The 13,248-nt window shown below is 54.6% G+C and overlaps 1 protein-coding gene across 3 annotated transcripts in view; it reads right to left on the bottom strand.

Moving 5' to 3' along the window:
* The window catches only part of DUSP8 (dual specificity phosphatase 8), a 42,590-nt gene that overhangs the window by 14,581 nt on the left and 14,761 nt on the right, over window positions 1-13,248 (bottom strand). For 2 of the 3 annotated variants that reach the window (XM_030451445.1, XM_030451446.1), the window contains exon 3: window positions 6,898-7,036. In XM_030451445.1, the coding sequence (XP_030307305.1) occupies window positions 6,898-7,036 (139 nt within the window). Of the gene's footprint in view, window positions 1-587; window positions 815-6,897; window positions 7,037-13,248 lie in introns of those variants that run through there. The other variant, XM_030451449.1, reaches the window with a different exon arrangement.

The following is a 13,248-nucleotide window of genomic DNA, read 5'->3' as shown; positions in this document are numbered from 1 at the left end:
CCCTGGCACAGGCTTCCCAGGGAAGTTGTGGCTGCCCCCTCCCTGGAAGTTTTCAAGGTCAGGTTGGGTGGGACCTGGAGCAACCTGGGGTGGTGGGAGGTGTCCCTGCCCATGCAGGTGGGTTGGAACTAGAGGAGCCTTCAGGTTCCTTCCAACCCAAACCTATGATTCTATGATTCCATGAACCCACGATATCCACACAGAGACCCACCCCATGCATTGCCCACTGCCCCTCAGCCCCTTTCCCCAGGTGCTCCTCCTGGCCAGGCTGTCCCCAGTCCTTCCTTCAGCCCCTGTTTAGGAGACAGAACCGCAGCACCTGCAAAGCAGTGCTCAGCCTTGCTGGCCCCACTTCACTCTCATCACCTCAGCACTCCCCAGCAAAAAAAAAAAAAACCAACCCAAACCAGCTGCAATGGGTCTGGGAGACTCATGCAACCTGCAAGGGCACGGAGTAGAAAACCCCTGTTCAGCACCTACACACCCATCACAAAAGTACCTACAGCCTGGCCCGAGCCCAGCTGGGAAGCACCCAGTGGTTCCTCTCCCCACCCAGCACCAGGACCTCAATAATTGCAGGTACTGACCTTTCACAAGCGTGTGGCACAGGCCTGGGGGAAGGGGGAGGCAAGACTCAAGGGGAGGCAGGTTTCTCAAAAGGAAGGAAGCTGTAGCTGGGCAGAGCCTGCTACCCATCAGGATCTCCTACTGGGGAAGCTGCCGACCTCCTGTCGGCTTTCCAGAAACAAAATCACAGATTGGGTCTGTTAGCCTGGGCAACTCAGGGCTGCTCTTCTGCAAGCCCCTTCTCCTCTGCCCCTCTCAGCCTCTGGCACTCTTTTGCCCACCTTTTCTATGTTTGATCGTAAAAAACACAGCCAGAGGGGGAGGGGAAGCTCCTGAGGGTAATTATAGAATCGGGAAAACAAGTTGTCTGACGACAGCGCTGCTAAAGAGGGAAGTTTAGAGCATAGGTCTGGAATACAATCAGCTCACACATACCTGACCTAGCTTAACCCCTCCCAGGGATGCAGCCACTGGTCCTGTCAGGGCCAAAACCTCCTCAGGCATCTCCTGGTTGTGGCAGAGGGTGGTAAATAGGTACCTGACCTCACTGCTGTGCCTCTGGCTGCAGAGGCAGCCCCTAGGGACACCAGTGGGCTGGGTGGCTGGTGTTGGGTGCCAGAGGGGGAAAAAACATGGTCAGAAGTGGTCCCAGGTGGCTTTGCTGCAGGACAAAAAGCAACCCCTCTGGTGCTGTAGACCCAGGGATGTTTTGTGTGAGGGGTGGGGAAGTTCAGAGAGTTCCCTCCAGGTAACTCCAGGACTGTAAAGATCACAAACTTTAGTGTTACCATTTGAATTCCAACCTGAAGTGACTAAAGCCAATGCTATGATTTCTAGAAGTGCCTCTCCCTTTAGGCTGGCAATAACATCCTACCTTCATCCCTCTGGACTGTCAGAAGAAAAGCATGACTGCAGGTAATCCCCCTGCACCCCCCCACCAACAGCCTGAGAAAAGCCAAGTGTAACCCACTCCACAAGCCAGGTATAACCCACCCCATCCTATGGGTGAAATAGGGCAACCAGGACCCCCCCTTCACATTACATGCAAAGCTTGTGCTTCAAAATTCCTGAATCTGAGAGAAGCAAGAGATTTACAGTCCCATATGAGCACTCTTCTCTGTCTCATCTCACCCCTGCATGCTCTTGATTCATACCCCTAACTCCTGCCACAGCACACTACACATGGAGAAGCCTGTGGGTGGTCAGAGGTGCTTGCAGGAGCTTCAGAGGCAATAATTAGACTTCCAAAGAAAAAATTCTTGGGTACATCTGATGGATTCAAAGCAAAAAGTGCACCAGGGCTCCCAGATCTTGCAGTCTGAGGGTACCTGAAACATGCTTGACCTCTGCACTTCTTCAAGCGTCTCTGCTGTAGTCTGAGGACAAAGATCACAAGCTGGAGCATCCTGCATGTGCAGTGTGCCCAGCAGACAAACTCACACACCTAATCCATCAGGTGAAATCATGTTGCTGCCCAGAGGGGGCAATGAGGAAGGAGACCATCCAATAACTGCAGTGGGGCTGTGCTTCCCCACTCCCACCAGATAGCTTCTGACTGCCAACCAGATCGTGGGTATTCAGGGTATTTTCTTTCTTAAGTTCTAGATTATTTTTTTCTTACATTGGGTATGTAAAGCCTCTTTGATCCTGGCTTTGGATTCTGCTAAGATTCTATCTTCAGCCTCAGCCATGACAAGTTTTGCTGATTCATCTGTGTTTTTGCTGCATTTCAGGTGCCTGGGCTGTCTCAAGCTCCTGGGACTTTGCCTAAAAGCAAGGCCTCTCTGCTCTGCCCTGCCTGTGTACTGCTTTTGTATCTGCCTAGCTTGGCTTTTCCATTAATCTCATTCTTCCAAACCAGCCCCAGATCAATGGGTTTCAAGAGGAGGAGGCCACAGGGGAGATGTGATGCTGGCACGTGGCTTCACACCAACCAGACATGCAAAAGCATCACAGTATTTCAGCCAAGGATGCTTAAAGCCTCATTCAGCCTCCCTGATGCACAAACCTCTTTCTCAGACTGACCCGGAGCAACAATAAAAGAAAGAAGTAGTGGGGTTTCTATTTTATTTTTAGTAAAATCATCTCTCCCTGAGCCCTTGTTTCTAAAACAATTCCATCCAGTGCTGAACCCACCCCTGCCTGGGCAGCTCAAGTCAGCTCCTGCAGTGGAAATCCCCTTTCCTTTTTCACTGCTTCGTTTTGTCCTCTCTGAAGTCACCTGCCTGAGGCAAACTCCACCGAAATCCCCCAAATCTCACTCAGCCTTCTCCTCATCCCGCAGTTCCACCGCTCCCCAGCCGGGATGGTGGCAGCACCGCCGGAGAGGACCTGGGTCAGGGCCAGGACTGCCCAGGAGGAGGAGGATGGCGAGGGGAGGGCTGGGAGGGATTTCTCACTGCTGATATTGTTACATTCTTTCCGAATCCTGGGAGTAAACAGACACTCCAAATTTAGAACGAACAGGACTGGAAAATTTAAACATTCCTTGAAGAATTGGTACAAAAAAAAAAAAAAAAAAAAAAAAAAAGGGGTAGTGTGGGGGGGGAAGCTGAAGATGATCTCACATGCACTCCCAAGCCAGATGAAAAGCTCATGACTGGAGCTCAGCAAGCAAGCTAGGGGCCTGTTTCAGGTCGGGGAGTTATATTGGAATGATAAAAGCTCCCCCAGGGCTAAAAACAGCAATGAAAAAATCCTCTGCCCTGCACCTGGGGTCCCAAACCCATCAATCTGGGCTGTAGGGACCATGCTGCTGGCCACCCGGCCACCCTGGCTTTGTCTCTGGCTGGCAAAAAGCTTTGGGAGCAGGAGAGAGGAGCCAGGGGACTGCTCCAAGGAGCAGGATTGGTGACAGGATGGGTGCCCGAGCATCACCTGGACCAGCACCTCAAGCCCTCAGATGTCACCTGTGGCTGCTGAAAGCCAAGGAAGATCTCCCCACCCTCCACAGCAGCAGGAGAAATGGAGAGATGCTGGTGAAGCTCAGAACCCAGCAGCTCAGCACCCAGCAGCTCAGCACCACGCTCTGGGCACTGGCTGGGTTCCAGCAGAAGAGTTGGCACCAGGAGCCATCAGGGAGCAATGGAGCCAGACTGCTGCTGCTTCATAAACAGATAATGGCTGTTAATAAAAACCAAGCTGGAGCTGGCGAAGGGGAAGAAGAGGTGGGAGGTAGGGAAAGCAAAGTGGGGGAAAAAAAAAGAGAAAAAAAAACACAAAAAGAAAAAAAAAAAAGGCAAAAAAAAAGGCCAAAAAAATAGTGTTTGTGCTGAAGTAAACAAAGGTTAAAGAACAGTCAGGCTCCTGCAGGAACAGCAGAGCTGGGCAGGGAGGGAGGGGGCATTACGTAATGCAGGAAAAATGTTGGCTCCATTCAGTTTTCCACCACTTCATGTGATGTAAGGAAAACCATATAAATCAACAGGCTTTCTGCTCCCACGGATGGAGGGCAGCAAGCAGCACTATTTATACTTACACAATTAAAAAAAAAAAAAAAAAAAAAAAAAAAAAAAAAAAAGAAAAAAGACGAGAAGCCGATGATTTCCAAGACTGGGAATAATTGACTGGGAATAATTGACTCAGATTCCTCCTTCCCAGCCCCACTGGAGTCACTGCTTCTGGGCTGTTAACCCTTGAGGAGTCCCTGCTGCTGCCTTGCTGCCCCCAGCTGCCCTCAGCCTCTTGCAGCTGCTTCAGGGTCTGCAGGATGAAGGGTTGGAAGGGTTGGATGGAGCTGAGCAAGGATGGCCAAGCCCAGGATATGTGGACACTGAGGCTGCACCCTGAGACACATCTGACATCTGCTGGGGTTGAGGGGAGAAGGGGGAGCAGAGAGGGGCTCAGGAGGTTTTGGAACTGCACAGGGCTGACAAAGAGGTTTGGGGACCCCCAGGATGGTGTGCCCTGGAGTGATGGAATCCACCGAGGGACAGGCTGAGATTTCAGGGCAGGACCCTGAGATTTTGGCAGCTCTTGCCAGCTCAGCTCCTTGCTGGGGTCAGGAGCCACCTCCAGGTGGGACCCAGGCAATTTTCTGGGACACAGGATGGGCTGGAGCAGGATGAGGGGCCTGAGCCTGGCGCATACAGATCAAGGGGTTAAACCCCACCAAGGTGAGGGGTCAGAATCAAGCCAGACCTGCACACCTTCCCCCTCAGACCTCCCAGGAACTCCCTCCAGGGCAGGAGGAAGCTGTGCCTGGCACATGTGTGCCCAGCCTCCCCCAGAGCCTCCCCCAGTCACAGTTTCCATGTCAAACACCACCACCATGACCCAGTGTTCTACATTTTGGTTCCCAGTTTTTCCAGCCTCTGGTGGCCCACGTTCCCCATCAGAATGCAGCCCTGCAGCACTCTTACTGTGGGAAGCTTTGCCTGGCACCTGGTAGAGCTGCACCCCTGCCTGAGGGCTGGGCTCCTGCAGCCCAGGGAGATGAAAATGGGCACCCTGAAGATGGAGAATGGGTGTGTGCCCAGGCAGGGTGCAGGTTTTCTCATTGGGGTCTCAGTGCTGGTGATGCCTGGCACTCTGCTGGTGCTCACCCAGCATGGAGCACCAGCAATGCCATGGGGTGCACCAGTATTGCCAGAGTCCTTCAAGCCTCCCCGAGCTTTCCCAAGGCTTGGAAGGCTCCAGGGCTTTCAGGGCCACCTAACTCAGCCCCATCCCTGCTCCAGGAGGACTCAGGGGTAGGGGTCTGCAACCTTGCAGCAAGGGATAGTGTCACCAGGTTGTGGGGTTTCTGGGGTCACTCCTCATGGGCTGTTTCCTGACCCAACCCAGTGACTAAGCAGGTTTCTTCCCAGATGTGAATGAATCCTCCTGCACTGTGTGCTAAGCCATGCCCTTGTTTATGCTGTGATGACCTTGGAGCTGCAAGGAAGTCTTCAGGGGTGGGCTGGGGGCTGCCCTAGCCACATCCTCCAGCACTGTCCTCCACAGAGCTCCTGTAACCCTGGCCATGCTAATTACCTTGAATACAATTTTGTGAAGTCCCTGCTTGCTTTTGAAACCCCCAGCCTGAGAGGTTTACTCCTGCTGTGTGCTCTGTTCTCCCCATGACAACGCAGCTGCTCCCATTCAGCAGCACTTCAGATTCATAGAATCAGGGAATGGTTTGGGTTGGACCCTAAAGCTCATCCACTTCCAACCCCCCTGCATGGGCAGGGACACCTCCCACCAGCCCAGGTTGTTCTAAGCCCCATCCAACCTGACCTTGGACACTTCAGGGATGAGGCAGCCACAGCTTCCCTGGGCAACCTGTGCCAGGGTCTCATCACCCTCCCAGGAAAGATTTTCTTCCCAATGTCCAACCTAAATCTCCTCTCTTCAAGTTTTAACCCATTTCCCCTTCTCCTCTCACTACGCACCCATGGGTCCTACCCCAGCTTTATTACAAAGCTCCCTGAGTGCTTCTCCCTTGTACCACCTTCCCCATCCCTACTCCTTCCCAGGGTCTGTCACACTGCTGGGTTTGCAGGGGTGGCTGTGATGCCTCAAGGACACAGAGGTTGGTACCCTCCACCTCAGCCCCAAAGCAGTACCCAATCACCAGAGAATTGGGGAATGGAGATGATCCCCATCCCAGTGCTTTCAGCACCACCAGGAAATGGCTGAGCTCAGTGGGACCACAGAGCTGGATGGGGCAGAGCCTGCCCAGCCCCTTCCACGGGCAGGAAGCTCAGAGGTGGGCAGCCAGGCAGGCAGCCAGGCAAATGTTTGGCTGTCCCAGCCTTGGGGAATTAAAGTCAGCTTTAACTCTCCTTCAGCAGATCACTGCCTCTTTTTCCTCCTTCCTCTGGTGGAATTTCATTCACTGGCTGCTTGCCTCCCATTTTGCCCTGCAGAAAGGCTGCAGTGAGTGCCTCCTCCTGCCTGCACACTCATGCCCAGAGAGCATCATCTCCAGCAGACCCTGATGACCCCGTGATGAGCCTCTGCCCCGTCCTCTTTCCCCTTCCCACCACATCCATGGATTTCCTCTCCTGCCCTCCATCGAGAGGGAGCAGAGCACCCAAACCAGGCCAAGCCCTTAGCACCTTCACCTGGGATGAAGCAGTGCAGGAACAGAGGGATGAAGGGCAGGTTTTGGGTGGCTGGATCCATGCCACCCTGACCCCTTCAGAGCCTCTCACCCCAGGGAGCTGGATGGGACAGGGAAGGAATGCAGGGGGAGGACCAAGTGACAGCAGAGTGGGCTGAGTCTCCTCGTTGCCCTCGGCCACCACAGCCACCAAGTGGCCAGGAAAGAGGCTGCAGAGGGCCACGTGCTGTCACAGCTCCATAACTCCAGGCAAGAGTGCCAGGGGAAGAATCCAGGGCTCCTACCTGTGAGGATGGAGACGCTGTGGAAGCAGCTGTCCAGCTTGCCCAGGAGGATGGAGAGGAAGCTGTCAGCAGCCAAACCAGTCACATCTCGTGTACTCTGGTCATAGACCACCACATCCTGGTGCTCCTCAGCCTCCACCTGCAGGGGAATGGTGAAAAACAGATCTCAGAGAAATAGGCTGAGTGCTGAGGATGCTGCTGCCCACACTACCATAGGAAGCAAAGCTGAATTCAGAGGTCACACAAGCAGGAAACCCCAGCTCCCTGAGTGCTCCCTGTCCCCATCACCAAATGAAGGCTCCAGCCAAGCTGGGACTCAACTTCACAGCTCCAAGTGTGTCAGTTCAGATGCCTGACAGAGCAGCCCCACCAACTGTGAGTGCTTTTGAACACCCTCCCCAAACCAGGGTCACCCCTCCCCACTGCCCACCCTCAGCTTTCCATTACTTAATGGCATCTCAGAGGTCATCTTGACTTTTTCCACCAGCTCCTCCCCACCCAACCTTTGCTCTCAGTTACTCCTGTGACTGGTGTCACAGGAGTTTGGGGTGGCTTGGCAGGCAGGGGTGCTCCCAGCACAGCCCCGGTGCAGTGGCTGGAGATAGCAGGGATGGAGAGAGAGGCTGGAGACACTGCACAGCACAGTAACACTTCTACAGGCACTGCCCCTCTGAAAGCTCAAGGCAAACCTGCAGATCACCCCTGATGGCTGAAGGAGAGGGGAAAATACCTTCTTCAGCCTGGTGGATGTTCAGCAGGATGCTCTTTCTTCCATTTGGAATGCACAGTGGGGCTTGCACACTGCAGAGATGGGCTGGGATAGAGGGAAAGCAGCTCCCCAGTTGCTCTCCTGTGACTTACATGCCACAGAGAGAACCCAGCCCTTTTTGGGGACCCATGGCAGGGTCTCCAGGGCAGGTGAGATGGGGGGGTTCCCTGCAGGCTGGCAGCTGTCTGCAGGCAGGAGTCCTCCCATGCCTGGGTGGCAGTGACAGCACTCAAGAGGCAGACAGCCACTCCTACAGCTACCTGAAGGTCTGTGCATGAAAAGAAGATAAAAATCCTTGCAGAGCCATGGCTCAGCACGTTCACTGAGGATCCTGATGGATGGCATATGCCTGCCCTGCAAGTGCCTGCTCTCCCAGCCAGGGGGGTAAGGCACATCCATCACACTGTGGGATGGGGAAGAGGAAGCAGCAGGCAGGGAGGGACTCTCTCCTCTGGCTTGTGTTGGAACTGCCCATCACCTGCCTCCTGCCTGGCCCTCTCCAAAATCCATTTAGGAGACCACTTGAACAAGAGACCACTCATGGGCACCCACCTTCTTTGGCTGTCCCTCTGCCCTGCCCCATCTCATCACCAGCACAGATTCTCTCTGGGTGCCTCAAGACTCTGCTCCCCTGCCCCTGCTCAGCAGTGTGAGCAGCATCCAAGCAGAGCTGCAGGGCACTTCAGCTGAGCTCATCAGATTCCCCCCAGCAATGGAAGGACAGCCCCACACCGACAGAAATCCCTGCCCAGGCACTGAGGGAAGCTCAAACTGACTGCCTGTCCCCAGCCTGTCCCCAAAGAGCACGTGTGTGTCTGTGTGATGAAAAGGCAGGGGCAGGATGAGGGGGAAGACAAAAGGATACAGGAATCTTAAAATAAGATCTTGAAAAATGACTGAAGCCACCCAGGGCTAAGCCAGCTGAGGATCTGCCCCTCAGCACTTCTGCCATCCCCAAAGCAGGATGTTCACAGGAGGCCATCCCAAACACAGCTGGAAGGAAACACAAAGGCTGCCAAGTCAGCTCAGAGCTGGAAGCCCACTGGTTGTTCCAGCCCCCTTAGCACCCCATATCTTGGAAAACCCAGTCCCCAGCCCAAAGCCCCATCCCAGTGAAAACATCTCCTCTAAAAGCATGGCAAGGCAGGGATCAAGCTGCAGTGGGGCAGGGGCTTGTCCTGGCTCTGCAGTCCCAGATGGGGTGGCTGCATGGGAGATACCAGCTCTGGCCAAGCAGAATTACCCCACAATAGGATTTAGTGTTCCCACTGCACATGGAGGCTTTGTTTGGGCCATTACTGCAGGGTTGCCAAGAGACAGCAGAGATGTGCAACACAGTTTACATCTTATTAAAGTTATAGGGTTTCACTTAATGTAAATGCCAAACGAGCACTGGCCTCGCATGGCCTGACTGCAGGAAAGAAACACCCTGGGTTTGCTGGGGTGAGGATGGCTGCAGGATGGTCCAGAGGAGCCCTCATGGAGTAAACAAGAAGCCCAAATTGACATTCTGGCTCCTTGCCACAAAGGGAAAGGAGAGGGAGAGGTTTCATGTGGCCCAGGGGTCTGCCACGAACCTCAGGTGCACCTGGAAGGAGAGGGAGGCTCAGCCCCTCTGTGCTGAACCATACAGAGGTTAAAAGCTACCTGGGGCAAAAGAGGAGGGTAAAGCTGAGGAGAGGATCAGGGTCAGATTCCTGCCTCTTCCAGGAGCTGGCATAGGACAGGGAAGTCCCTCCAAGGAGCAGCACCTCCATGATGGGAGCTCTCCCATTGGGGTTGCCCATCACCCCAAAACTGCTGAAGTAACCAAACCCCCAGGCATCACCCTCCAGAAAGGGTCCCCAAATGCAGCTAGCAAGGGACAGCAGGGCGAAGGCACAGCACGTCTTCTGGCCCCCAAAAAGATGCTGAGCAAGGCTTGCAAACCCATGCATGCCTTTGAAAAGCTGCTGGCCCACCTCAGCACTGAAGGTGCCCCAGGGCACCTTTCCTGGGACAAACTGCCTCCCTGCCAGAACCTCAGCTGGGGAGAATGGCCAGCCTGGGGAAGGGACCCAACAGAGGCAATCCACTGCCTTCACACCAAGCTGTGGCTCTGGCTGAAAGTAATTCCCCTATGGACATTTGGTCCTGAGCACTGGGTGGTTCAGTGAATCCTACATCCTGCTCCAGCTCTTCCTGGTTGCCAGGCTGGGATGATGATGTTCTACAGGTGATCCGGGCTGAGATAAGAGCAAGCTCTTCTTATTATCCCAATTACTACCAACATTTCAGTCAGATATTGTTTCAAAACACAGTGAATCACCCCACTGAAATGACAGGGCTCCCATCAACATAAAGAGCAGCCAGGCATATGGCTCAGAACTAAGCCCTGGCTTCCCCTCAAGCAAAGCAGCTGTTTGCAGAGCCATATTCCTAACACAAATAAATAAATATTCCCACTGCCTGATGAGACCCTTGCCATGCCTCGGACCATGGCTGTAGTCACGGTGAAGATTGCTACGTTTCAGGAAGTGAAAAGAGGTCAAGAGGTGGAAAAACCTTCCAGGGGGATCTTAAAGAAGTGAAATTTCCAACATCTCCCTCAACAAATGCTAGTAAAAACCCCAAGCAGGAATTTCTCATAACCTCTGTCCCCAAAACCACACTGAGGAGCTGAATTATTTCAGCTGCTGTTAGAATTTATTATGGGGAGAATTTATTAGTGGTAGTATTAGGAGAAGGGTTCAAAGAGCAGTACATCTCCATTTCTGTGCAGAGGGAGACTATAAATGGGAAACAAATTGCTGCTTCAGTTTCCCAGCTGGGCACCATGGGAAGATGTACCCACCCAGTGGGCTGCAGTGCACAATGAAGCTTGGAGACCAATGGCTCAGCTATGCCCATAATCACAGACATATTTCCCTGAAAACAAAGGGAATTTTATTTTCCCCACCTAATGGTCCTTTTCTATCCTTGCACCAAAAAAAAAAAACCAACAAAAAAACCCCAAACCCAAGAGCTGCTCTTATCCCCCCACAGCCCTGCTCCAAACCACAGCATCCAGCTCTGTTCGTGGTACCCTCCCTCAGTGGCAGGATGGAAAAGAGAGGAGCAAGCACTGGGAAAAGCAAATGAGACAAAAATGAGACAAATGCTCTGATCCTCCCTGCCTCCATGCACCCAGGAGGAGCAGAGGGAAGGGTAGGGTTTGCTTTGCTCTGCTGCATCCTTCCCCAAAAGCTGAGAGCCACCCAGGGCAGTGCTGAGCTGCGGGGCACAGCTGGAGCTCTCTGTGCCCTCAGCAGCTGAGAAGTGGGATGGGGTGGGAGCTCGGGGCTGTCCCCTCCCTGCCCGGGCAGCCCCGCAGCGCTGCCTTTGTCTCGGCAGCCCCGGTTGGCCCGGAGCAGGAAACGAGAGGAGGGTGGGAGGCCCTTCAGGAGGAATAATGGGGATGGACAATTGTGCCACTCATGTCACCCTTCCTGCCATCTGCTCACAAGGACAGACGTGCCCTCTCATCTCCCCACGCACACCCGTTTTACCCCAATACCTCCCCCAGCCCAGTGTGGGGAGCCAGGGGCATAACAGGACCAGGGCAGAACAAAACCAGAAACAAAACAGGACCAGGGACAGAACAGGACATGACCAGGGGCAGGACAGGACCAGGAGCAGGGGCAGGACAGGACCAGAAACAAAACAGGACCAGGGGCAGAACAGAACCAGAAACAAAACAGGACCAGGGGCAGGACAGGAACAGAACAGGGCCAGGGGCAGAACAGGACCAGGGGCAGAACAGGACCAGGGGCAGAACAGAGGGGCAAAACAAAACCAGGGACAGAACAGGAACAGGGGCAGGACAGAACGAGAGACAGATCAGGACCAGGGATAGAACAGGACCAGGGGCAAAACAGGATCAGGGGCAGGACAGGACTAGGGATAAGGGGCTGTGTGTTGGCCAGCAATGGCTGATGGAGAGAGGGAAATTACATGGGGTTTAACAGAGGTCTGAACCAGCTTCCAGCATCCCCCACTGCGGGGCTGTGCACCTCGAGGCAGCAGACCCTATTGATTTCTAGAGGAGCCAAATATACATCCACGCCCTGAGTGGCTGAAATTGAAGGCACTGGGAGAGGTAAAAAGGGAGTGAGGAGAGTCCATCACCCCAAAATGTAAGCTCACAGGTGCATGCACAAAAGGATTGGACGCTCAGCCCCATGGCCACGGCCGCTGCTTTATGTCAGATGAGGAAACAGCTGTGGCCCCCTGGCTCCCCCTCCATCTTCCCAGAGCAAGTGGCTTAACCTCACAAGTGTGCCCTGAAGCTTAATTAATTCCCAGGCTGTGTGTGCTCAGCAAGGCAGCGTGCAGGGGCTGCAGGGAGCAGGGGCACACCACCTCCTGACATCAGATGTGCCAGGAGAGATTTCAGCCATTCCAAAGAAAAGAAAAAGGAAAAAAAAAAAACCCGTGAACTAAAGACAGTGGCTACGCCTCTTTCTCCACCCCTCTAGCATCCCGGGTTGTCATCCTGTCCCCAGCCGGTACCTGCCCCATTACACAATGACCCAGCAGCGGGGAGGAGGTGATTGCTCCTTCCATGGGGACAGAGAAGGGACGGGCAGGAAGGATCAGCCGACTCCCTTGGGTGCCACCGCTCCTCCGCAGCTGCCGAGCTGCAGGTTTGCAGGCGGACAGCATCAGCTGACTTCAACTCTTCCCTGCTTCCCCCTTCCCCGTCACCCTCCTCTTCCTCCTCCCCCTTGCGCATCGCTGCTGCTGCCGCTCCACGTGACGGCGGCCACTGCAGAGGTGACCCCGGACAGAAGGACCGCGGCACCGCCGCTCTCCCTCCTCCTCTTCCTCCTCCTCCCGGCTTGCGAAAAACTGATTATTCTGCTTTATTCTCCCGGGGATTTAAGAGCAGCTAAAGCCGTTCAGGAATCAGTTCTCTGCAATCCCCTCCAAATCGCACAGCCCCGAGCATCCATCCCCGCAGCAGATTGGCGCTGGATCCCCCCCCTCCCCTTTCATCCCCCCCCCTAAAGCGCTGCCATCCCCTGATCCGCGGCTGATGTCACCGGCAGCCAATGGGGCGGCGGGGGGGACAGCCCGCAGATGGCTCCAGCTGGGCCCAGCATTTGATTAATCGCCTGAATTACCCTCGCTTTGCCATCAAATTACGAGGCGGGAGGGAGGGAGCGGGGGGGAGGGAGGGGACGGTAAAAGCGAGGCTGCGGGAGGGCGGGCTGCCCCCGCAAAACACCCCCGAGCTCCCCCCGCAACCCGCCACCCCCTCCAGTCCCTCATCCCGGGTCCAATCCCCCATCCCCGGCGGCATCTGGGCGGGACCAGGGCACCGGCACCGCGGGGCACCCGGCGCTGTCCTGGCCGGGGCTCCGTGGCTCAGAGCCACCTCTATTATTTAACCAGGAGCGATAGAGAGAGGAGCCTGGGAGAGATAATGTGCCATGACACCGGATAAGAGCTCCTGGCGTCACAGGGGAGGAGGATTACATGTCCCTGAATGGAGTTAGAGATGACAGAGGGGAGGGGAAGAGTTTTTAGCAGGGGATTAAGCTTCGGGGGGGGGGGAGGGA

Source organism: Calypte anna, chromosome 5 (assembly GCF_003957555.1).
Source record: "Calypte anna isolate BGI_N300 chromosome 5, bCalAnn1_v1.p, whole genome shotgun sequence".
Lineage (NCBI taxonomy): Eukaryota > Metazoa > Chordata > Aves > Apodiformes > Trochilidae > Calypte > Calypte anna.
This window is presented reverse-complemented; position numbering and strand designations above follow the sequence as displayed.